General features: G+C 41.6%; 2 protein-coding genes across 3 annotated transcripts; both read left to right on the top strand.

Annotated features, from left to right (window-relative positions):
• Positions 1–1,494: 1,494 nt before the first annotated feature.
• Positions 1,495–13,273, top strand: prkg1l (protein kinase cGMP-dependent 1, like; the record flags this gene model as incomplete). Its single annotated transcript, XM_083673707.1, has 19 exons — positions 1,495–1,684; positions 1,875–1,998; positions 2,248–2,414; positions 3,553–3,666; positions 5,386–5,491; positions 5,656–5,719; positions 6,094–6,171; positions 6,385–6,479; positions 7,619–7,684; positions 7,892–7,966; positions 8,075–8,168; positions 8,379–8,515; positions 8,698–8,787; positions 9,089–9,230; positions 9,403–9,566; positions 9,701–9,823; positions 9,929–9,991; positions 12,904–12,970; positions 13,175–13,273. The coding sequence occupies 19 exons, from the start codon at positions 1,495–1,497 to the stop codon at positions 13,271–13,273; spliced, it is 2,058 nt and encodes a 685-aa protein (XP_083529833.1).
• Positions 13,274–13,671: 398 nt separating this feature from the next.
• On the top strand, positions 13,672–23,277 carry acsl2 (acyl-CoA synthetase long chain family member 2). Of its 2 annotated transcripts, XM_083674157.1 has the most exons (21): positions 13,713–13,791; positions 17,100–17,179; positions 17,864–18,117; positions 18,374–18,553; positions 18,708–18,809; positions 18,976–19,075; positions 19,179–19,357; positions 19,518–19,550; positions 19,758–19,809; positions 20,015–20,088; positions 20,377–20,454; positions 20,548–20,682; positions 20,814–20,948; positions 21,065–21,160; positions 21,259–21,331; positions 21,462–21,550; positions 21,665–21,781; positions 21,900–22,043; positions 22,175–22,276; positions 22,390–22,461; positions 22,793–23,277. In XM_083674157.1, exons 1-21 carry the CDS (start codon positions 13,772–13,774, stop codon positions 22,931–22,933), a joined length of 2,256 nt encoding a protein of 751 aa, XP_083530283.1. In that variant the 5' UTR covers positions 13,713–13,771; the 3' UTR covers positions 22,934–23,277. The 2 variants fall into 2 exon arrangements, with proteins under 2 accessions (XP_083530284.1, XP_083530283.1); XM_083674158.1 differs by lacking the exon at positions 17,100–17,179 and having other exon boundaries at positions 13,672–13,791.
• The last annotated feature ends 110 nt before the right edge of the window (positions 23,278–23,387 follow it).

The raw sequence follows: 23,387 nt of genomic DNA, 5'->3' as shown, positions 1-23,387 counted from the left end.
AAAGGAATATTTCCAACATCTTGCGGAATCAATGCCACGAAGAATTGAGGCTGTTTTGAGAGCAAAGTGAGGCCCTACCCAGTATTAGTATAGTGTTCCTAATAAAATTCTAAGTGAGTGTATATGATATACCTGTGTGTGTGTGTGTGTGTGTGTGTGTGTGTGTGTGTGTGTGTGTGTGTGTGTGTGTGTGTGTGTGTGTGTGTGTGTGTGTGTGTGTGTGTGTGTGCATGCGTGCGTGCATGCGTGCGTGCATTTTCATCCACAAGTGTATCCTAAACCCATAGGCATGACAAACTTTGTTTCGTTTCAGATGCATAAGCTATGTCACATTCCACCTGCAATGATGTTATCATTGACATTGACAGTTATAGCCTAATGGAAAATACACATAAATAAATTAAGATGAATCAATAATACACAAACAATGAATACGTCTGATAGGCTATATTATTTAATATAATTTCACATTTTGAATATTTCTCATCAAAATGATCACATATCCATTTGAGCAGTAATATGATAGTGATGAATGATGATGACATCCGTCCAATGCTATTTATGGTCACATGTCTGTATTAAACTTTTAACGATATGATTTTCCTGCATACGTAGCCTACTGTATGCGTCTATTGCCAACACAGTGTGCGAATTCGTTTAGCCAGCGGTGAGAACAGAGAACCTGAAACGGCAAGACACAGAGGACCGCTCAGTCGTCATCGCCGCTAATTTTTGCCTATAGCTACGGCACCATTCAGTAATCCGGACAGTATTGCGAGGAGGTGCTACTGCCAGCACCTGTCTAGGCATTTATATCGAAGGCATAGTGAAGTCGTTTTGCACATCTCAGTCAGAGACAGAGAAGACTGGGCATATTTGGATCATCTGGACTTTTTCTACCTCATGTTTTTCTGGGCTTCGCTTCAGAATAGACAGGTACTGCGTGATTTAACTTTATTCTTTCTTTTTATAATAACTGTAATGCAGAAATGTACAAAATGCATGATCTCATCACTGCTATTTGATATGATGTTGCATGATATAGTAGATCGTCAAAAAGCTGTCTACCAACTTTCGAATTTCATTTTTTTAATAATAATTTTAAATTATCTACATAAAATAATTTTAAAAAGAATAATAATTACATTGTAATTATGATATTTCGTTATTCAACAAATTAACAGAAATAATTGTTTTTTAGGTCCTCAGCAAAACCTATTAACATACCTTTTATCTCATTATCATACTCAGTGTTTCATTATCCAAATGAAAGTGCATGCAATACACACACACACACACACACACACACACACACACACACACACACACACACACACACACACACACAGATAGAGAGCAAGAGTGTGTGTGTGTGTGTGTGTGTGTGTGTGTGTGTGTGTGTGTGTGTGAGAGAGAGAGAGAGAGAGAGAGAGATGCTGTTAAAAACAAATGATATACCATTCACCCTCCTGTCACCTCTGCTCCCCAGAGGCAATGGGCACACTTCGAGACCTCCAGTTTGCCCTGCAGCTTAAGATTGAGGAGCTTCGTCAGAGGGACACACTCATTGATGAATTAGAGCTGGAGTTGGATGCCAAGGACGACCTCATTCGGAGACTGCAGGGAGAGCTGGACCGCTACCGGGCCAGCATCTCACCCTCAGGATCATCTACAGCCAATGCAGGTAAGCCATCCTGTAAATAATATACACACAGATACTTTTCTGCTCTACCCTATTTATTATACTTGTTTGTTTGTCAATGAGTAGGTCTCAAATGTCAGATAATAATTAAATATTAAATGAATGTGAATCTTTTGCAGTGTGTTGCTTCATAAAGTAACCAGAGTGGAATTTACCTCTTTGTCTATTTCAGGGCATGCTGCACAGTGTGAGGAGTCCCAGAGAGCCAAAAGAAAGACCATATTTTCAGAGCCCGTCACTCTGGACCCAAAGCAACCTGCACTGGTCAACCAGCAGGGCTGCAATAAAAGCCAGGAGTGAGCAAACTCACCAAGGACATAGTTTGCCTTGGCAACCTTCCCTTTTACCTGCTCCACTTGAGAAATGTGCCTTCTAAAGCCCTTAAGGCTGATCAAGTGGTTCCTGCACAGACTCAAAAGTCAATAATGGGTTTTATTGATTTATGACACCTAGCTCAAGGCTTTAGACCTTTTGTTGTCAAACACCAGGCACAATGACATCGAAAGTTATTGTTATTGATTGTTCCACACTTGTTACTCCCTCAGGTCACAGGAGTTGATTCGAACAGCCTTTTCAGAGAATGACTTCCTGAAGAACATGGAAAGCATGCAAGTCCTGGCTATAATGGACTGTATGTCGCCTGCCACAGTTAACCAAGGCTGCTGCGTCATTAAAGGGGGAGACAAAGGAACTCTTGCCTATGTTTTAGAAGGTAAGGCAAGATGAATAAAGTGCTTTATAAATAGTATTCAGTCACTTCCAGACCCTTCCAGAAATGCTGTTCTTTTCTTGATTTGTCAAGTATTCCCAAATCCCTGAATGTATAGTAATTGCCTTAGGCTTTTTGTTAATTATTCATGAGGCCCTTGACTTGATACCAACTATTGAAGAGCAGTCTGCCCGTCATCTTTAATGTATGTTTCTGCTGCTGCTTATTGGTCTTCTAAATTGGCCCAGAGATGTGCCCAGTAAGTGTTCCTCAAGAACACAGCACCTCCCTTTGTTCCTTCTCCCTCTGGCTCAAGTTGAGTTGGTATGCTCCTAAGCCTAATACAGGCTCTGCTTTCTGGTGCAATGAGGGGAAATGTTAGAATGACCTGTTTCTGGAAGGAGAGAAGGAGAGACGGTGGTATGCATGATAAGCGGCATACATACTGTTTTGTGGTGAGACTTCCGTCAAGGACAGGGCCAGCAAGCCCTACTCTTCCCTGGTTTTGAAATATATATAATGCTCATTGGTGTTAGTCCTCAGGCTTTTCTCTTATTCCCCTCATATCTGATGTGACAGACATTGGGGTATGGTTATCCAATTAGCTTTTCTTGTCACCTGTGCACCAGAATGTGGCTGTCTCTGCTGTGGTGTTGGATATGACAGTGTCTCTACCTGTCACATGGATATCCCAGACAGCTGGGCTCATCTGATAGTGTGTCAGTCACGCTCTCAGTCAGCACCTGAAGCTGTGAGTAGAGTGTGACTGGGATGGAATGGGCTGGGCTGTACTGAGCTAATGTGTGGTCACACCTCCTCAGCTGCTACCCTGCTGTCTTAGAGGAGGCTTCTAGACTACCATCCTCCTCCTCCTCCTCCTCCTCCATGCTCTTCTGAAGGAGATCCAACAGCAGCTGGGGTGGCAGACACACACACATACACACACACACACACACACACACACACACACACACACACACACACACACACACACACACACACACGTTCACACACTTGCACACACACACACACACACACACACACACACACACACACACACATACTGTACTAGTTGAGTTGTCAATATTGCAAGATGTGTTTGCTGCTTCGATGTAAATGTATTTAAATGTGTTTTTAACAGAAGGGAAGATGGAGGTGACAAAGGATTCTAAGAAGCTACACACAATTGAACCAGGAAAAGTGTTTGGAGAATTGGCACTCCTGTTCAACTGCATCCATCCTGACACCATAACAGGTACCAGAGCATAGTGGACTGTGTGGGGCATTGTCTTGTGTGGTCGATCTATTCTGGTAACATCAGAAGTGAATGTAATATGCAACACATATACCACCCAGAAATACAGACAGTTTTGCTCTATTCAGATTCAGTTCTTAAGTTCTTGACCTAAATAATTCTTCTTCTACAGAGCAGCACAATTCCTCAGACCAGTCTAGGCACAGCTCAATATATCTGGTGTCAGATTGAGAAGTTCAGTAGAATTTTCTATCAAAGGAATTTTTCAAATCCTACATAACATCACAGCTTCAAATACTCCATTCTGAGATGTGGGGAATACAAAACACATCTTGCTTTGGCTCATGAATTGCCTGACTGCATCTCCTCTCCTGTCTCTCCTCTGAGCTCTTCTATTTCACTCCTTTTTTTACCGCTCCCATATCGAAAATTGTGTTAGATGGAAATTGAATTTGTAAAGTGGTGCATCATGTTCATAGATGCTTCTTATGTTACTCCATGACCGACCAAAGGACATTCTCAGTGGTATTCTCAATGGAAAATGCTATCGTTCCCCTACAACGTCTAGACTCAGCCCACTGGGAGAATGCAGGCACTCCCAACCACTGCTATTCACATCTGACCTGAATTCACAAATAAATAGGTTAAAGGAATGGACAGGATCAGTGCAAATTGAAAAATCTGTTCATTTCACTCTTTCAGTCCCTCTTACAATGTCTCCTTTGCTCTCCTGCTATCCTCTTTTCCATCGAAGCCTTTCTTATTCTCTTTCAGTGCAATGCAGGTTTACTGTTTCTTTGTATAATTTGTGTTTATCTCACAGTCTATCTCCCTCTCCAATTCTCAGTTCTATGGATAGTTCGCTCAACAACAGTTCTCAATTTAGGTTCCTAGCCTTTTCTCTTGTCTTCCACATCCCCCTCTCTCGACCCTTTCCCTGGTATTGCATTGGCCTTGTTCTCCTTGCTGACCTGAAATTACTTTCTCTTTGTTGCTGTCAGAGAGCATCAATAAAGCTTTCTCTCCTGTGGTCTGACTCATGGACCACACTATGACAAAGGTTCAGGTGAAATAAAAGCTCTCAAGACTGACATTCATGGTCACACAGGATGTTCTTAGAAGAGAATGGCAAATAGTATACACTTATAAGGCCAAGATCATAAATGCAATGTTCGGTGGAGCTGTCATTTGATAACCAATGCTAATACATCATTCATTCCATTTACATTTTTAGCATTTAGTGTCAAACCTGGTTACCAATGTTGGCAACAATGATATGAGGTCATTCATTTGACATTTTGAGTTAATTAACAACTTATAATCAAGTGATTGGTCATAGAGCACAGTCAGTACAGAATTGAAACAGGTAGTGGGTTGTGGGCTCAGGTTACTGGAGTAGTGCAGTCAGTGCAGGACATAGGTTTGAAGGAAGCACCACTGAATCAATTAATCTGGGTCATTATTAATTTACAACACCTCCCTCAGAGTTCCATTATCCTTTCTGGAGAACAGACAAAGATAAGCAAGGCTGAGATGGAGGAATGTGATCTTGAATACTTTCGGAAAAAAAGATATCTGTTTGCAGTGCAGCTCTTTGTCCTGGGATTTACATAACCTCCTTTACCATTCCCTTTGCTTTGCTCTCTCTCTCTCTCTCTCTCTCTCTCTCTCTCTCTCTCTCTCTCTCTCTCTCTCTCTCTCTCTCTCTCTTCTCTGCAGCGCTAGCTGACAGCAAGTTGTGGGTTATTGACCGTAAGAGCTTCCAGGCTATCATGATGCAGAGTGGTTTTAGCAGCCTCTCCCGTTCCATGGAGCTCTTTTGCAGGTGAACACCAGCCTGATGGCATTGACTTGACAAGGAGCAGCCATACTGTATGCACGTAGCACTGGCACAAAATGACACTATCTTTTAGCCACAGTGGATGAAGTGTCATGTGTGCCTGTCATCATGTTGTCATGTTGCTGATCTGTATGTTTGTCTGGCTGCAGGGTACCCTTCCTGCAGTCTTTGCCAGAGGATGTGCTCATGAAAGTGTCTGATGTTCTGGAGGAGGTACAGAACCTTTGTCTATTATACACATGTTCTCTTTAACTTCAGTTACACAACATTGTGTAGCCAAGGCATAATTCTCCAAATAGAATCCAGCTGGCAATTTTACATCAGCAAATACACATTATCTTCATACAGTTTACTGGTCTGTTTACATTGCATTGGTAGCCCACTGACAGAATCCTTGTTTTTAGTAGTTTATGGTATAAACCTGACAGGATTCTCAGCATCCCACAGATTGTATATCTACATATCCCTTTCTATAATCAGCCTGTTCCCTTTGCCCTCTTATCTTTAATGATCATATCCCTCCCATCTCATCCCCATTTTACATTCTTCTCTCCCTCCCCACTGTCTCTTATTGGTCCATCCTTCAGACTCACCACACTGAGGGTGATTACATCATCCGACAAGGGGCCACAGGTGATACCTTCTACATCATCAGCAAGGGACAGGTGAGAATAAGGATGACTGAGCCTCGTATGAAACCTCAATGAACAAGCTGTAAAAAGTATTTTACAAAACAAGGCTTCTGCAGGTGTTATTTAGCTAGTGGTACAATTGTACCTGCACAGATGGTGCAAATTAATAGGAGCGCTGCTACATTGCTAAGAGTCTGACATGAGAAAGAAAGATAAACACTCCTTACCCCGTCTGCACCTCTCAAGGTGAAAGTGACAGAAAAGAAGTCAGCCAGTGAGGAGGCTATACTCCTGTCTACACTCTCTGAGGGCCATTGGTTTGGAGAGGAAGCACTGATGGGGTGAGACCATGAAAAATGAATTGTTTTTGAATTGCTGTTATTCAACGCTTAGATATTTACATATTAACATCACATTTGTCATTTAGGCTACATCGTTTGATATCTATTGAGACATGCCACATTGGAGAATCACTCATTCTCTTATCACAAATCTGCTTGAACCACTATACAGGTTGTAGCCCTGGTTGGTGCAATAGACAGAGCTTATACAAATTATACAGTATACACTCACAAACACTTTATTAGGAACACTATACTAATACTGGCTAGGGCCTCCCTTTGCTCTCAAAACAGCCTCAATTCTTCGTGGCATTAATTCCACAAGATGTTGGAAACATTCCTCTGAGATTCTGGTCCATGATGACATGATTGCATCACACAATTCCTGCAGATTTTTCAGGTGCACTTTCAAGCTGTGAATCTCTCGTTCTACCACATCCCAAAGGTGTTCTATTAGATTCAGATCCGATAACAGGGAAGGCTATTGAAAAACACTGAACTCACTGTCATGTTCATGAAACCAATTTGAGACAACTTTTGCTTTGTGACATGGTGCATTATCATGCTGGAAGTAGCCATTAGAAGATGGGTAAATTGTGTCCATGAAGGGATGCACATGGTCAGCAACAATACTCAAATAGGCTGTGGCATTCAAGTTATGATTTATTGGTACTAACGGGCCCAAAGTGTGCCAAGAAAACATTCCCCACATCATTACACCACCTCCACCATGAGAAGGTGTACAGGTGTTCCTAATAAAGTGTTCAGTGAGTGTATATTTGTGTGTTGATGCGCCAACATTGTCCATGTTTGATTGACAGCATCCTCAGGGGAGTGAGACATGCTCACACTGTGTGATTGTGTTTACTCATCATGGTGTTCCTCATAATCAACCACAATCAATTGGACAGTGGGTGCTAGTGACAAATACAATATGCAAATTCTTAATGAAAATATCAAGCTCAATAGCTTTTTGAAAATTATAGTAATCAATCCTACACAGCATTTCACGTTACACATTTGTTTGAGAATAATCCTTAGAGAGAGAAGCTAATTTGTGTCTGCATGGTGTCAATGCTGTTGCTTAATTTTGCATGCTATTGTTATAGCTTTCAGACCTTTTTTCCTTCTGTCTCTAGAGAAGATGTGCGGACAGTGAATGTGATTGCTGCTGGTAGTGTCACATGCTTGGCTGTGGATAGAGAGTAAGTGATCCATTCGGACTACAAATTGTTGTTCAGAATATTGTTCTCTCATCTCCTATAATAGTTGAGGCACACAATGCCCCACCACAGAAAAAAATGACTTACATAATATTGATTTTGTATTTATTATTTAATTATCAGATGGTTAGGAGGCGTAAATGTTACAATATCTTTCCAGAGATCTGAGACCATATCGCTCATTTTCAGGTCTTTCAAAAAGATAGTAGGAGGTTTGGTGGATGACAGTCACGATGTGCAACAGGGCAGCGAACCCAAAGTCAAGTAAGTAGCCATTTATTTCTCTCTGTTTGCATCATAAATATGAGCAATGTACACACAGTACATGAACATAAAGCAACATATGCTAACTCCTCTTTTACGTGTGAGCAGGTCAGAGGAAGATGCTCTCCTCTCCAACACTTCTCTCAGTGATTTCCAAGTCATCTGCCATCTAGGGGTGGAGGAAATCGGTCATGTGGAGCTGGTGAGTTACTGTAGGAGCTAGCAGCATGTCAAACGTAGCACTGTGTCCATGTTCTCCCTGGGTGATTGTTTAGTCACCCTGGTGTCCCTTATAATTAACCACAATCAAGGGGACAGCTTCCCAGTGAAGTGTGCTTTTCTAGGTTCTATGTTGTAATAATTGGATTGACCTACATGCTGTTGATGTGTTAACTATGTGCACCTCCTCCAGGTGCAGCTGAAGAACATCAGGTGTCCCTTCGCCATGAGGGTTCTAAGGAAGCGTCAGATCCTGAGCTCTGGCCAACAGGAGCACATCCTGAGGGAGAGACACATCCTCATGGACACTCATTGTCCATTCATTGTCAGGTGTGCACCCACCAACCAATCATCAACTCAAACTCAGACTGGTGCACCAATGACCCGACTTTCACATTCTAGCTCAAGGATGAAAACAGCTTGACTGCACAGCATGTTTCTCATTATGTTGATGCTTCTAAAAGTGATAATGTGGTGTAATTGATAAATAGCGTCTCCTTTGCTGCTCCCAGGCTACATCGTACATTCAGAGACGCTAAGTGTCTGTACATGCTGACTGAGGCCTGTCTCGGAGGTGAGCTCTGGAGTCTACTAACAGACAGGTACTGATAATGGCCCTACACCTCACACATCTAAATAATACAAAAGCAAAAAATGTGTGTATTTTACTGCACAGATTTTTACATGTGTTTATGCATTATGCTTGTGTATTAATTTGATGGTCATTGTTCATGATGTAACACCTTTCTCCATGGCTTGCATAATAGTATTGGCAAATGGATATTGATTGAATTCATGGAGTTTAATAACCTCTTAGTAGGGCATAACAGCACTGTCCCTCATTATTTTGTGGTCACTAGTGGTTATTGACTGCGTGGGTGTACTGTTGTTTCTCTGTTTCAGAGGCTTGTTTGATGACACCACTACACGTTTCTACACTGCTTGTGTTGTTGAGGCTCTCATCTTCCTGCACTGCCATGGTATCACCTACAGGGATCTCAAGCCTGAAAATGTTGTTCTGGACAAGAGTGGATATGCCAAAGTGGTACAACTACAAATGAATCCATTGCATTATACAGCACAGCAAAGATGCATGGTTTCTCATGCATAGATGAGAATAGAATACACCACACAACCTAACCTGTTGATTCATTTACCAACTCAAAGGCATCTGTTTAGTACTTATTTATTACTCTACTGCCCTCTGCCCTTCATAGGTGGGATTTGGTTGTGCTAAGAAGGTAGGCTTGGGGAAGAAAACCTGGACATTTTGTGGGACACCTGGATATATGGCCCCTGAGATTATCCTGAACAAGGGCCACAGTGTGTCTGCAGATCTCTGGTCTCTGGGTGTCTTTGTGTTTGAGCTGCTGAGTGGAAAGTGAGATTATGTCATTAATTGATTGACTGATTGATTACAGTTGTTATTTCTCTCCAGAGCTTCATTTTTCATGTTGTTTTCATATCCTTTTGAGTGATCCTCTTTAATGTTTCTCCCAATCTCTACGGTTCCAGTGTCCCATTTTGTGGCCCTGACCCCATGAGGACATTCACTGACACCATCCGTGGGATCGACCTTGTTGAATTCCCTAAAACCATCAGCAGGAGTGCTGCAAGCCTCATTAAGAAGCTCTGCAGGTGGGACATACAGTACGAAAGACTGAATTCACATTTAATGTTTAGAATCACATTCATTTAGTTATCAGTTGTGTGAAGAGTCATGTCTCTGTCCTCGCCTCTCAGGAGCAACCCCTCAGAGAGACTCGGTAATCAAAGAAATGGGGCCAAGGACATCCAGAAGCACAAGTAAGATGAAAGGCTGATATGAAAACATTTCTACGCTGTAAAACATGACTCAGGGGCTTAGTAAAGATAACTCCCAAAAATCTATGATTTTGAACAAGAAAATTAAAGTTTCTGTCTTTACCTGAATATTTCTAGTACGGTACTTAATTTTCATTTGTTCCACAAACATCATATTCAGAAATAAATATTCAACTTAGCCAGTTTCTACTATTGCATCTACTAATACATATTATGTTACATTTACTTCTGATATTTATAGATTTACTTAACTGCAACTGTCATGACGTGTACGAGTTCTGTCATATCAAAAGATACCACCCAACAAAACACATGGTTGGATGAATGAATTGTTACATGATAGTTAGTTATTTAGTTATATAGACATATAGATAGATGGAAAGATAGATGAGAGAATGATAGATAGATAGATAGAGAGGATGGATAGATGAGAGAAGTTAAGTATAGATAGATAAACATTTTGAGGTTAATCAGTATGGGTTAGATAGAAGATTAGTTAAATAGAATGTTGTAAGGTTGGGTAGTTCAGTGGAGTGGGTGTAGAGTTGGTTGGTTAACCGGATTAGAGTTTTTGGAGTTACAAAAAAGTTTAATAGGTATCAGAAAGCTTTTATCAGGGTTGATAATATTTTCTGGGTAGTTGAAAGAAAGTGAAATAGTCTTATTATGGTAGACAAAGTGAAGTTAAAAATGGTTTGTTTTTGGATGGATGGATGGATGGATGGATGGATGGATGGATGGATGAATGAATGAATGAATGGATAGATGAAAGAGAGGATGGATAGATGAGAGGGGACGTATAGATAGATAATCAGTATAGATTATACTGAGTGAAGCAGTAGACTGGTGAAAGGAAGAAAGGATGGTGCTAGGTAGTTAAAATGTTAGATATGGTTGGAAAGATAGGTTAGATAATATGTTAGGAGGTCATAGATAGATAGATAGATAGATAGATAGATAGATAGATAGATAGATAGATAGATAAAATCGGTCAACATTCCACCATGTTAAAAGAATGGAGGTTTTGAGTTACAAAAAGCTGAATAGTTTATAAATGCAAGCAACTCAAGTTAGACCTCTCTGCATGTTTTAAAGTTGAATTGATGTGAATAGCTTAAAAGCTGTAGGAGGAGTAGCATGCCGAAAAATCTGAAGAATTTGAATAATAAGAACTAGAAAAAAAAAGTTCCAGAAGAAACTTTGTGGGCTTACAAAGTCTTATTTTGGTAGTGGAAAAGGTTTGAAGATGTTTCAATAGATAGATAGATTTTCTGGGTTGTTGATAGAAAGTGAGAGTCTTATTATGGTAGCGGATAAAGTTAGATATGGTTTGGTTGGTTGGATGGATAGGATGTTAGATAGATATATAGATAGATAGGATGAGCCTTGTGTACTTCATTGGAGTGGGTAGAGAGTTGGTTGGTTGAATGGTTGAGAGTGGTAGAGTTGATTGGTTAACTGGATGAGTTTTTTGAGTTATAAAATACTTAATAATTTAAAAGGTTGAATAGGTATCAGAAAGCTTTTATCAGGGTTGATGAAGATGTTCTGGGTAGTTGAAAGAAAGTGAGAGGTTGGTTAGATTGGTTGACTGGATGGATGAATGGATAGATGAAAGAGAGGAAAGGTCAAAACAATGAAGAGGTTAATCAGTACTAGTGACTGGTGAAAGGATGATGGCTAGGCAGTTGAAAGGTTACATAGATATAAGGTTTTATAGATAGTATGTTAGAAAATCATAGATAGAATGTTAGATAGATAGATAGATAGATAGATAGATAGATACATAGATAGATAGATAGATAGATAGATAGATAGATAGATAGATAGATAGATAGATAGATAGATAGATAGGATGAGCCAGGGGTAGTAGAGAGTTGGTTAGTTGAGTGGTTGAGAGTGGGAAAGTTGGTTAGTTAACCAGATGAGAGTTTTTGGAGTTAAAGCTGAATAGTTTAAAAAGTTTAATAGGGATCAGAAAGCTTTTATGAGGGTTGATGAAGATATTCTGGGTAGTTGAAAGAAAGTGAGATAGGTTGGTTGAATAGATAGATTAATGGATAGATGAAAGAGAGGATGGATAGATGAGAGAGGGGAGGTATAGAAAGATCAAAACAATTAAGAGGTTAATCTGCACGGGTTACACTGAGTGAAGCAGTAGTGACTGGTGAAAGGATGTTGGAGTTCAATTATGACCTGTAATATTTACCAGGCAAACCTAACTATTGAGCAAAATACAAGTACTGTAAATGACTAAATATTGATTTTAAATATTTAGCTTGAAAACTTTGTTAACAGTCCACATAGAATGAGACTAGACATGTTTACTGTTAATTACATGTTGAACTCCTGCCTTTCTGTTCGTCCAATCACCCTGAACTGACTGTGGAAGTTTCACCCCAAGGTTAACAAAGTTTTCAAGCTAAATATCTAAATAATCATAAGTCATATTCAAATTCAAAGAGCGGCACCCTTTGAAGAACCCTGAGTAACAGAGTAATATTTATAATATATAAGAAAATTGAACTATTTGCATCACCTTTTTTAGTAGGATGTAAAACAAAATGACATTAGGAACTTAAATAAAAATATGTTTCATGATACTGGATACGATAAGTAACTAATCAGAAAAATTCAGTAAATCAAATTTACAAGTAGAGTTCTGGACTAGAAAAAATAAGTAGATCCAGTTTACAATAATGACTGAAACTGTTGGTTTTCTACTAAAAGCTAAGTATATCATTCATAAAACGCAGGCTTGTTGGTAATACTTAAAAAGCTAATGCAAATAGTTGCCTCACTTTTTTTTAAGTAGAGCAAGCACAATATTTTTTTACAGTGTAGACTGTGCCACTGCTATTGGTTATTGTTTGGTCTTTTGCTATTACTCTTAGATGGTTTGAAGGATTCAACTGGGAAGGACTTTGCAAAGGCACTTTGCCCCCACCAATCATACCCAAGGTAAGATATAGGCTACCTACAGTATATGAGAGGGAGACAGGGACATTGTGCACATTTTAGTCAAAAGACAACATAGTCCTCAGCTGTAGTTGTGGTATAAGGCCATTGCAGACTGCATGTTGTTGGATAATATGTTTGATGTAGATTTGCATTTGCCAGAGTAAATTTGGCATTACAATTTTCCTGAACACTATTATCTTACAGTTCAACAGTCACTTGGAAGACAGCAAATGTGACCCTTTCACTGACAACCTTGACAAATCATCAGCGGTGGAGGAGTCAGACTGGGACAAGGACTTCTGATTGATTTAATCTGGTTAGAATGACACAAATGAACTGATCAGAATATTCTGATTTTCAAAGAAATTGATTAAACTGAGACCGAGAATCACACTGTGTTCAAGATTCTTTTATTCTGTGTTTAAGAAGTGAATGTTGATGGCTAATTATGTGAGTAGGCCTATAGGTTATTTTTTTACTGTGTATTTGTGTATACAAAAGTTATCGACATTTTATTTTGAATTCAACATTATAAGCCAGGCCTATTTGTACAATTATTGTGGTTTAATTGCACATACTGTTTGATTTTACATTTGTTTTTAATTACGGCAACCATTCAAAATATGCCACATTTCTTACTCAATTGCTTTTTCTCTAATGATGGTGTATTCAAGCTGACGTCAGTCTAAGAAAATGGGTTTGGGCGGAATTGCGTGGAGTGGCTTTTGGCATGTGGTGGCAGGTCGGGACTTCGCTGCATCTCCCTGCTGAAGTAGGGAATCACAATCTGAAGAAAATCGGATGACCCAGATTTTATTCAGGTAAGAGTCGGTTGCCTTTTGGCTTGCTAAACTAATTCCTAAACTGCACTTGAAAAGTCCTCTATCCGCTACAATCTTGCACACAATAAGTGCAGTAAACTGTTCTAACTACAGCCTACTTCGCCACACTGCAAAAGTTATATATAGGCTGCTATACAATAGAGTACATTTAAAAGTTTCTGTGCACTAAACTGTCAATTGCGAGGTGTGTTTGATATGAATATGACGCATACAATTTAGCATCGATAAATAAGAGTACTAATATTGAGCACACTTTCTCGATTTTTTTGTAACATTGTAGCATTTGACAAACTATTAACACTATGGATAACTGCAAAGCTAATGTAGGGACGGTGGATTTTAAACTGTCCATTGATTATACACAGTATGACCCCTGCATTTACAGTAGGCCTACAGTTAATACTGTTTTTAGGGCATATTTGAAAAAGAAACTTGAGTGTACTCTGTTTGTGTTTAAGACTCCAGTTTGTGAGTGGGAGTAATCTTGAGCACAATTATGTGGTTGTTCCTTTTTTCTCAACAAAGATAATTGCTATTCTTTGAAACAGTTGGCCATCTGGAAAAAAAACAATTTATAGTAAGTCTAGGGGTTCTTTGGAATTCCTTTTGAATGACAGTTCATGCTGTACTCGTAGTCACCAGACTGTATCATGCCTGCATGATTCCATATGTCTGCTTGGAGTTTGTTTTTGCATGGGCATTGTGTCTTGATGTCTGAGTGTCTATAGAAACCATGGGCAACCTCTTAAAAGTTGTCCATGCTTCTGGAATGCACCAGCCTCATGACTGTGCATCACTCGCATCGTGCATCACTCGCGACTGTGTTGGCATACTGTTTCCCAGTTTCAGTAGTGTCAGACTTTGAAGGTATACTCTAGTGTAGACAGCTAATGTTTGTGTGCTCATTCATGCACAAAAACACACTAGCCAATTCACCAGAGAGCTGCAGGTTTTATTTCAGAGAGAGCAGGTTGTTTTGGAGGAATATCCTTGGACAATTTTGTGATGAAAATAGAGAGGATTTCAAATAGTTGTATGTTAAGTATTCATGATAAAATTGTTACATTTTCTGGTCAAAAGATAAACATTGGGCTGACAGGAGTCATTAGAGATGTTGATTGGTTAAATTCCAATCCATCTTTAACTGACACTCTGAGAGTAATGATGCTCTTATGAGTGGCTATGAAAGATATCCTGTGTTCTCTGAATCTGTGTTGAGGAAAGGTCTCTGCTCTGCTCTTGGACAGTTAATCTTCCCAGCCCATCATCATGACGCATAGCCTGTCTCTTTTCTTCCTCTCCATCTCATTTCCCCTTCCCAATACCTCATTGTGGCTCTGTGTGTTCGTGTTCTTCACGCTTCATTTGGGAATTGCAGCCGGAAAACACCCGAGCATTTCATTCTCTCCCCCTTTCTCTCTCACTCACTCACTAACCTCACATGTCCCCTGTGCTCTCCCATCTCTTTTCAGACCCCTCACTTCTCTGGCCACATGGAAACAGTGCAAAATGTACTGGACTTGCTGGTATGGTGCTATGAAATGCAGCCGCCTCTCCCTCCCTCTCTCACCCCCTGTAGTTTTCTGGGTCAGAGAATAACATTCCCTGCCATTTTTCTTTCATCAGTGATGGTCTGTAAGCCACTATGCCATGTGCTGCTCACACAAAATACAATTTAGAGTTTTTTGTACTGTGGTGGTTTGCTTTTGATCACAGGAAACGACTGGAATTAATCCTAGATTAATCCTTGATTAGGAAGACCTTGGCCTACCACATTCCACTATTTACCTCTGTTCTTGGACAAGTAATCCAAGGGACAGATGTGAAGGAACAAAAGTCCTTATATTACCGGTATTATTGTGAAAAGGGGTACAATACAACACTGCTTAGACCCTCATCAACATTCAAGTCAAATGGTTGTTGTTTTCCCTTCAAAGAGAGTTACACGTAGTGTGCTTGGGTTTCTACTGGAGTAGGCCTACGTGTTGATTTGGTGTTTAGCTTTGTCTTTGCTTGCCAGCAGGAGTGTATATGCACAGACATGCAAACTGCCTCTGGGCGTCTGTTAAGTGTCTGCCACTTCCCTCCTTTTGAAACTCACTGTTGGTGTTATATGGTATACCTTACCATGCAGTTTGTAGGAAATTAATTCCAGATTGGCGTTTTTTAAACTAAGGGAAAAAATAAAGCTATATCATTTGTGTGAATTTTGTTCCTCCAAAGAGCTGCTCTTCAGCAATATTTTACACAGACACAGAAATTGAAAGTTGCCTTACTGCCTTAACAAAGTGGTCTGAAAGAGGTTACGTTTGTGAATATAGGTGTAAGCAATCCATCTTAGGTAGATGATTTGCTTAGTAACTGTTTAGTCTTTTTCACATGTCTCTATTATTCCCTTTGTCTCAGCTGTGCATGGGGCTGAGTGCCAGGGGAGCACAATAGTCACTGTTTGGCTCTGACAATGGCCATTTTGAATGGGAGTGAGGGAGGAAGGGAGAATACTACAGTCTAGATGAAGAGAGAGGGGGAGACAGAGGGGGATATTCTCTTCTCAGTGAACCATCATTTTTTAATATGCCATCTCTCAAAAGCCCATTTTTCTCCTCTTTGTTTACCTCAAAGGAACCATGGGGACCTTTAAAACTGCATCTGCTTTTCAGCAGGTGTTAGCTTCTATTGTGATGCATCACTTGTAATTTATCACAATTGTTTTGCTATTCATTTATTATTTTGTCTGGTGACAGCATTCTACTAATCACATTTGTCGATTGTGATTAAAGAGATACTGGAATTATGTGACAACAAAATAAAGACCTAGACATTTTATATTCGTTCTGACAGTTTTGACAGTATTATTCTCTAAATTAAATACATTTTGGTCAATGTTTTGAGGAGGTTTAGGAAACTGTTTAGAGGGTAAGAATGATGGTGCTTTGGTCATTTTATCCCCCAGGGGAGGGAACTGAGACGTGGTGGGTTTGGTTTAAAGACTGCAGGAGAGGGGGGTTACATCACTCTTTATCCCCTTTACTTTTGGAAGAAGGGGGGAAGGAAGTGGGTGAGAGGTTGAGGGGTATGGAGGAGGGGGAGGGGGATTTATTTGGTGAAGTGAATTATGAGTGAAAGTTAAAGGGGGAAACTAATAGTTTTGAAGGACAGAGGTGACTTCAGAAGACAAGAGCGGGTGTGAATGAAAGGTTTAGGAGATTTAAGAGTTTGTTTGGCTGTTTAAACTAATTGTGTTCCCATGTTTTTTTCCTCTTACATTCTGGTTTGGTTGTGAACAGAGTGACCCACTCTCTGGCAGGGGAACATGAGGGGTGGACCTATGGGCCCTCACCCCATCTCGCCACCAAACCTTGTTACTGTACGCATCCAGACTCTTTTTCAGCTCTCTTTCTTCTCTCTCCCCTCTCTAGCTCCATCTCTTTTGGCATGACTGAGAGTAACCTCAGCGCCTGTTTCTGTTTAGCCAATCATGATTACTTCCGAGTCTCTCTCCTAGCTTCTCTATACACCCCAGACATTCCCTTTCTCTCCTCTTTCTCTCTCTTTCCGCCCAGCTTGCAGGCCAATGTGGCTCAGCTGGACTTTTAGACAAGACCTAAACAGGGTGTTGCTCTACTTATTTATTTAGTGACTTTCTGCTTTTGTTGTAGTTTTATTGTTAGTTATATCTATTTTCCTCTGTTATGATTTCAGTCAGTTTCATTTTCGTTTGTTTCATAAACCTTACCCTCCTCATTTCTTTAAACTAGAATGTTATCTACATTTTGCCATTGGAGGTTATGTTGGAGAATATGCCTATATTCTGGCAATAGTGAGAAACACTCGTAGGATGAAGTGCCCTTTTCTGTTTGCAGCAGATGCTTCATGTTCTGTTTGGGAAACACAATAGGACTTTTGTGTGCGCCTTTCAACAACTTTGCAGAGAATTCCTACATGTAATTGCTGCCCCTTCTCTGGTACTCTCATTACCTACGTATTTCTCCCGGACTCATTCACTCAAGCAGGCACTTCTCTCTTTTTCTCTCTTTCTCCTCTTCCTCAGCTATGCATTTTCAGGAGTGGTTACGGTCCCTTAGCTCCAGCGGGGGAGTTAAAGTGCCTGAAGGTGAGGACTTCTGGAGCCTTCTCCCCTCACTCCCTCTTTCCTCCTCTTTCTCCCTCTCCTCCCTCTCCCTGTCCCCCTCTTCCCTGCTGGGCATCGGGGCTCTGGCCTCCTTCACTGCATACTGGCTGGTGACCCGCCCTCGGCCCATGCGTCCTCCCTGTGATCTACATGCCCAGTCTATCCCCATACAGGTGAGACAGTCATGTTCAGTGTTTTCTGTTATCTGTTTATGTTTGTTTGTGTATCAGATAGTAGTTATAATTCACTATGTTCATATTCTTACAGTAGGTATATGTCTCTCACTCTGTCTGTCTGTCTGTCTCTGTGTGTGTGTGTGTGTGTGTGTGTGTGTGTGTGTGTGTGTGTGTGTGTGTGTGTGTGTGTGTGTGTGTGTGTGTGTGTGTGTGTGTGTGTGTGTGTGTGTGTGTGTGTGTGTGTATATCGCAGGGAGATCCCAGTTGGAGGCGCTCCGCTCTTCTCAAGGACAACTCCCTGCTGGAGTTCTACTATGAGGACACTAGGACAGCCTATGACATGTTCCAGAGAGGACTGGGGGTGGCAGGGGACGGACCATGCCTTGGCTTCAGGAAGCCTGGGGAACCATACCAGTGGATCCCCTACACCCAGGTCTTGTGGATATATTTGGTCTTGTATGACTGTCACCATTATGGTTGTACTGTGTATTCAAGCACGTTTCATTCCATCTATTCAGATGATGATGATGATGATGATGATGGTTATTGTTGCTGACTACCTGTCCTTTATCCTGTGTTGTATGTAGGTGGCTGAACAGGCTCAGGTGCTGGGCTCTGGGCTGTTGGCCAAAGGCTGCCAACCAAACCCTCAGCAGTTTATTGGAATATTTGCACAGAATAGACCAGAGGTACCTGTTCCGTCACTTCTATTGTAGTGTGGTGATGTTTACTCTCCAGGCAGGCAACTCTCCAATCTCCAGGACTGTAGTGGCAACCAACCAGCCTCAAATAGGAAAGAGTCTGGGTGCCTGCTGAGTCTAATAGTGTTGCTATGTCTCCCTCTGCTGGCTGTAGTGGATCATCTCAGAGCTGGCCTGCTACACCTTCTCTATGGCAGTGGTGCCCCTGTATGACACTCTGGGTGTGGAGGCCATGGTCCATATCCTCAACCTGGGTAAGAGGCCAATACACTGCCACAAAACATGATGATATATGGGAGAACATAATCAATGCACTCCAATACCACTGGCATACTCTTATCACTGTTTATCTGTTAGCGGAGATCTCCCTGGTGATCTGTGACCGTGAGGAGAAGGCAGTGTCACTCCTGGAGAATAAGGAGAAGGGTGAGACGCCCACTCTCTCTTGCCTCGTGCTCTTCAATGCCTGCAGCGATGCCGTGGTGGAGAGGGGGAAGGACTGTGGAGTGGAGATTCTACAACTCGCACAGCTCATGGTGAGAGAGGGATGGTGAAACTGTCAACATAATAATGGAGGACAAGACCAGCCAATGTTATGATGACAAAATGAGGTGGATGTCTGCTTATTTGGTTTATTTTTTATTTTGGAGCTGTGTCATTAATCTCAGTGCGATTGTGTGTATGTGTATACTACAGGACCTAGGACGACAGAACCTCAAAGATCCTATGGTGAGTTTTCATCCTTTCTCAGATACCAGATACAAGTATTTAGTAACCATTACAGAACAATCATTTGTCATAGGATTAGTTTTCGTTTGTTAAACACAAGACACAACCCTGCTCCCTTAAAGCTCCCTTCAGCTCTCAGTTTTGACCCCTTTACTGCTGTTTTCTTTGCTGTTCTTTCTCTATTCATTCTCTGTCTGTGTGCTGCAGCCACCCCAGCCCCAGGACCTGGCAGTGGTGTGCTTCACCAGTGGAACTACAGGTACTGTATATTCTTCTAGAACTCCCGACGATTCCTCAAATGCCCCACCTGCATGTTAATCATATGCTGTACTTAGGAATTTACCCACGCTTCTAGGAATGTGCCTATTGGGGCCCACTGACAACCTCTCATTATGTTATGAAATAGATTCCCATGCTACAGCTATAATGCCCTCCTCCAAACTCTGTGTTGTTTATTTGGCCAGGGAAGCCCAAGGGAGCCATGATCACCCACGGCAACATCGCCTCCAACACCTCCTCTGTCATTAAGATCCTGGAGGTCTGTTCAAGCTCTCTCCTCCTCCTCTAATTGAGAGGAGTTTCATGGCTATGTGCATTTTTTTACTTTCCACTGTATCTCTCTTCATCCCTCTGTCGGTTTCAACCCCTGCTGTCTTAATGTAGTATAAATTAGATATTTGATTGCCCTTGTAATGCTAAATAGTTTACTCAGTTGTCCTTGTAAAAGATAAACTACACATGTAATTGCTGTTGTAATTGCTTGTATGTCTTCCTTATTACCCACTGTGAGCTGTTTTATGCTATATTCTTACCCTTAATTTCTCAGGGGTCATTTGTGATTCGTCAAGAGGATGTGTCCATCTCATACCTGCCCCTTGCCCACATGTTTGAGCGGATGATTCAGGTAGTTAACTCTCTTTTGACAGTATGAGCCATTCTACGTGTTGTCTATTGTGTATGCATGTCAGTGCTATAAATCATCCCGTCTTTGTCTCAGTTGTCCATGTTCTGTCATGGGGCCAGGGTGGGATTCTACCAGGGGGATATCTCCCTGCTTATGGACGATATCAAGACTCTTAAACCCACCTTCTTCCCTGTGGTGCCACGCTTACTCAATCGCATATACGACAAGGTCAGCAGATGAGACAAAAAGCACTTACTGACATTCTTATCTCTCTCATTCTTACTGACATAATATCCACTCTCTGCAGTTGAGACTGTTGTTTCCCAGTAGTTTTCTTATGTATGTCTGTCTGTCTGTAGATCTTGGGCTCCGTGACGTCCCCCTTGAGACGGGCAGTGCTGCACTATGCTGTGAGGAGGAAGCAGGCAGAGCTCAGCAGTGGGGTTGTGCGCAACAACAGTTTGTGGGACAGGCTGGTATTCAACAAGATTCAGGTCAGTTACCTCAGTGATGCTACTCTCTACACAATACAACCTAAGGTACAGACTACTGTATAGTCTCCACTTTTAGATGACTCTGTTAGGTAGGATTCTAATCCATTCTGTTTCAGGCCAATCTAGGGGGAAATCTGAGGTTCATCCTGACGGCGTCAGCCCCCATCTCCCCCACCGTACTGTCCTTCCTCAGGGCCACTCTGGGCTGTCTGGTGAGAGAACGCCTGTCTGGAGCTTAGTCTAGCTGTGTGTGTGTATATTATGTTGGGAGTGTGTGTGTGTGAGGTTATGTGCTTGCTGCTATGTGCAGATCTTCGAGGGTTACGGACAGACTGAATGCACAGCTGGCTGCACCTTCTCCATGCCAGGAGACTGGAGTGCAGGTAAGACACTGACTCCAGCTACAGCTCACTTTATGACAACCTGACTTTTTTTTTTTTTTTGAAGGGTGGTCTGTGGTCCCTGTCTGTGTTATTTATTCTGGTGTTCTCTGTCTCTCTCTGTCTCTTTTAGGCCATGTTGGTGCCCCTCTGCCCTGTGCCATGGTGAAGCTGGCTGATATCCCAGAGATGAACTACTATGCTAAGAACGGGGAGGGAGAGGTAGGTGGTGAAAAGGGACATATTACTGCTAAAATGTCTCCGTCTGGCTCTTGATGTTAATCATTATTCTGCTCTCCCTTTGTTAACATGGTTTCTGCCTCTTTGATGCGTTAGATCTGTATCCGTGGTCACAGTGTATTCCGGGGGTATCTGAAGGATGAGGAGAAGACCGCTGAGGCCCTGGACAGTGATGGCTGGCTGCACAGTGGGGATGTGGGCCAGTGGCTTCCGGTGAGCTGGGTTACAAAAGTGTGATCGCGGATCAATAGATATTGCCAATACATCTGTCAGACAAATAGAATTTCATAGAATTTCATGTTTTTTTCCTTTGTTTTTTTTTTACTGTTAGAATGGGACACTCCGCATTATCGACAGGAAGAAGCACATCTTCAAGCTGTCCCAGGGAGAGTACATCGCCCCTGAGAAGATAGAGAACGTCTACATGCGCTGTGTTCCCGTGCTACAGGTTTTTGTGCATGGAGACAGCCTACAGGTACTGTGGAACACAGCCTGATTTATTCTTGCTGTGGGTTCTTTTTGTTCAAATATATTTTAAAGAATGCTTTAAAAACACATTGCTCTAAGGCTTGAATGGCTCTCCCTGTGTGTGTTTCATGGTTCCAGTCTCACCTGATTGGCATTGTTGTGCCAGACCCAGAGGTGTTCACTGACTGGGCTAAAGAGCAGGGGATCATTGGATCCTATGAAGAGCTCTGCCAGAATCCAGTATGTGATATCAGCCTGGCTCACACAGTACACCATCTGCTCTGTTTGAATATGTGCTGCTATGACACAGTCACAATTCCAAAATAATTGATTGAGTTTTTCTCTCATGACAGGATGTAAAGAAAGCAGTGTTGGAAGACATGACAGCTGTGGGGAAGGAGGCGGGGCTTAAGTCATTTGAGCAGGTGAGGAATCTCCAACATGCTTAGTGATATGAATTGCCAAATGCTGCCATGGTAGAACAAGTCCCTATCCCTAGTGGTGGGGAGTTGTTGACCCAAAAATTGTCGACTCTCGACTCTTAAGAGTCTCCAGAGTCAGAGTCAACTCCAATTTTGAGAGGGAGAAGAATGACATCGACTCTGCAGGAGTCGGAGTCAACTCCCAGAATCCTGGAGTCGTACACCACAACCTATCCCTTGAAATACAGTAACTACTGGTCTCGGTCCATAACTCATCATAAAGACTGTGACAATGACAGTTTTGTGGTCTTTCTCCATCTCTCCCTCCTCTCAGGTGAAGGACCTGCACCTGCATACAGAGATGTTTAGTGTTAGCAACGGCCTTCTTACCCCCACTCTGAAGAGCAGACGAGTGGACATCCGCAGGGTCTTCCAGGATAAGATCTCAAACATGTACAGCAAGACGGCCACTTAGAAGACCTGTCTCACATACTCACACACACCACTGACATGTACATGGAATTACCTCTATGTTTTCTGCCACAGGACAAAGATGAGAATTCTGCTGGATTAGTACTAAAAACTCAGTATGTAGGCAAGACAATAGAAGACCTCATTCAGTATTTAACTCAGTATGTACTATCAAACACATTTGGGTATGTGGTATGGTAGAATGTAAGGTACATGGTGTGGTATGGTAGAATGGAAGGTACATTCCAATTGGCAGCCGTTTCTCGCTATGAGTCTGATGTAATGTATTTACGCTGTTTTCATATCAGAAATGAAGAGAAACATGGAATGGAACTATTCTGATGTCTGTGCTGAAAAACTGGCTACATTACAGCCTGTAGATGTAATGCACATAGGCCAGTAGACTAGTAGGTGTGCCTGACAAGGACCTCCTGGACCACTCCTCCGTCCCTCTGACC

This window comes from Argentina silus (assembly GCF_951799395.1).
Source record: "Argentina silus genome assembly, chromosome: 7".
Classification (NCBI taxonomy): Eukaryota; Metazoa; Chordata; class Actinopteri; order Argentiniformes; family Argentinidae; genus Argentina; species Argentina silus.
This window is presented reverse-complemented; position numbering and strand designations above follow the sequence as displayed.

Bases quoted from the DNA above. Each gene is read 5' to 3' on its own strand.
- acsl2 (XM_083674157.1), top strand. From the start codon at position 13,772: ATGACCCAGATTTTATTCAG. The intron at 21,161-21,258 runs GTGAGAGAACGC...TGCTATGTGCAG, and splicing joins GGGCCACTCTGGGCTGTCTG to ATCTTCGAGGGTTACGGACA. The intron at 21,332-21,461 runs GTAAGACACTGA...TGTCTCTTTTAG, and splicing joins GCCAGGAGACTGGAGTGCAG to GCCATGTTGGTGCCCCTCTG.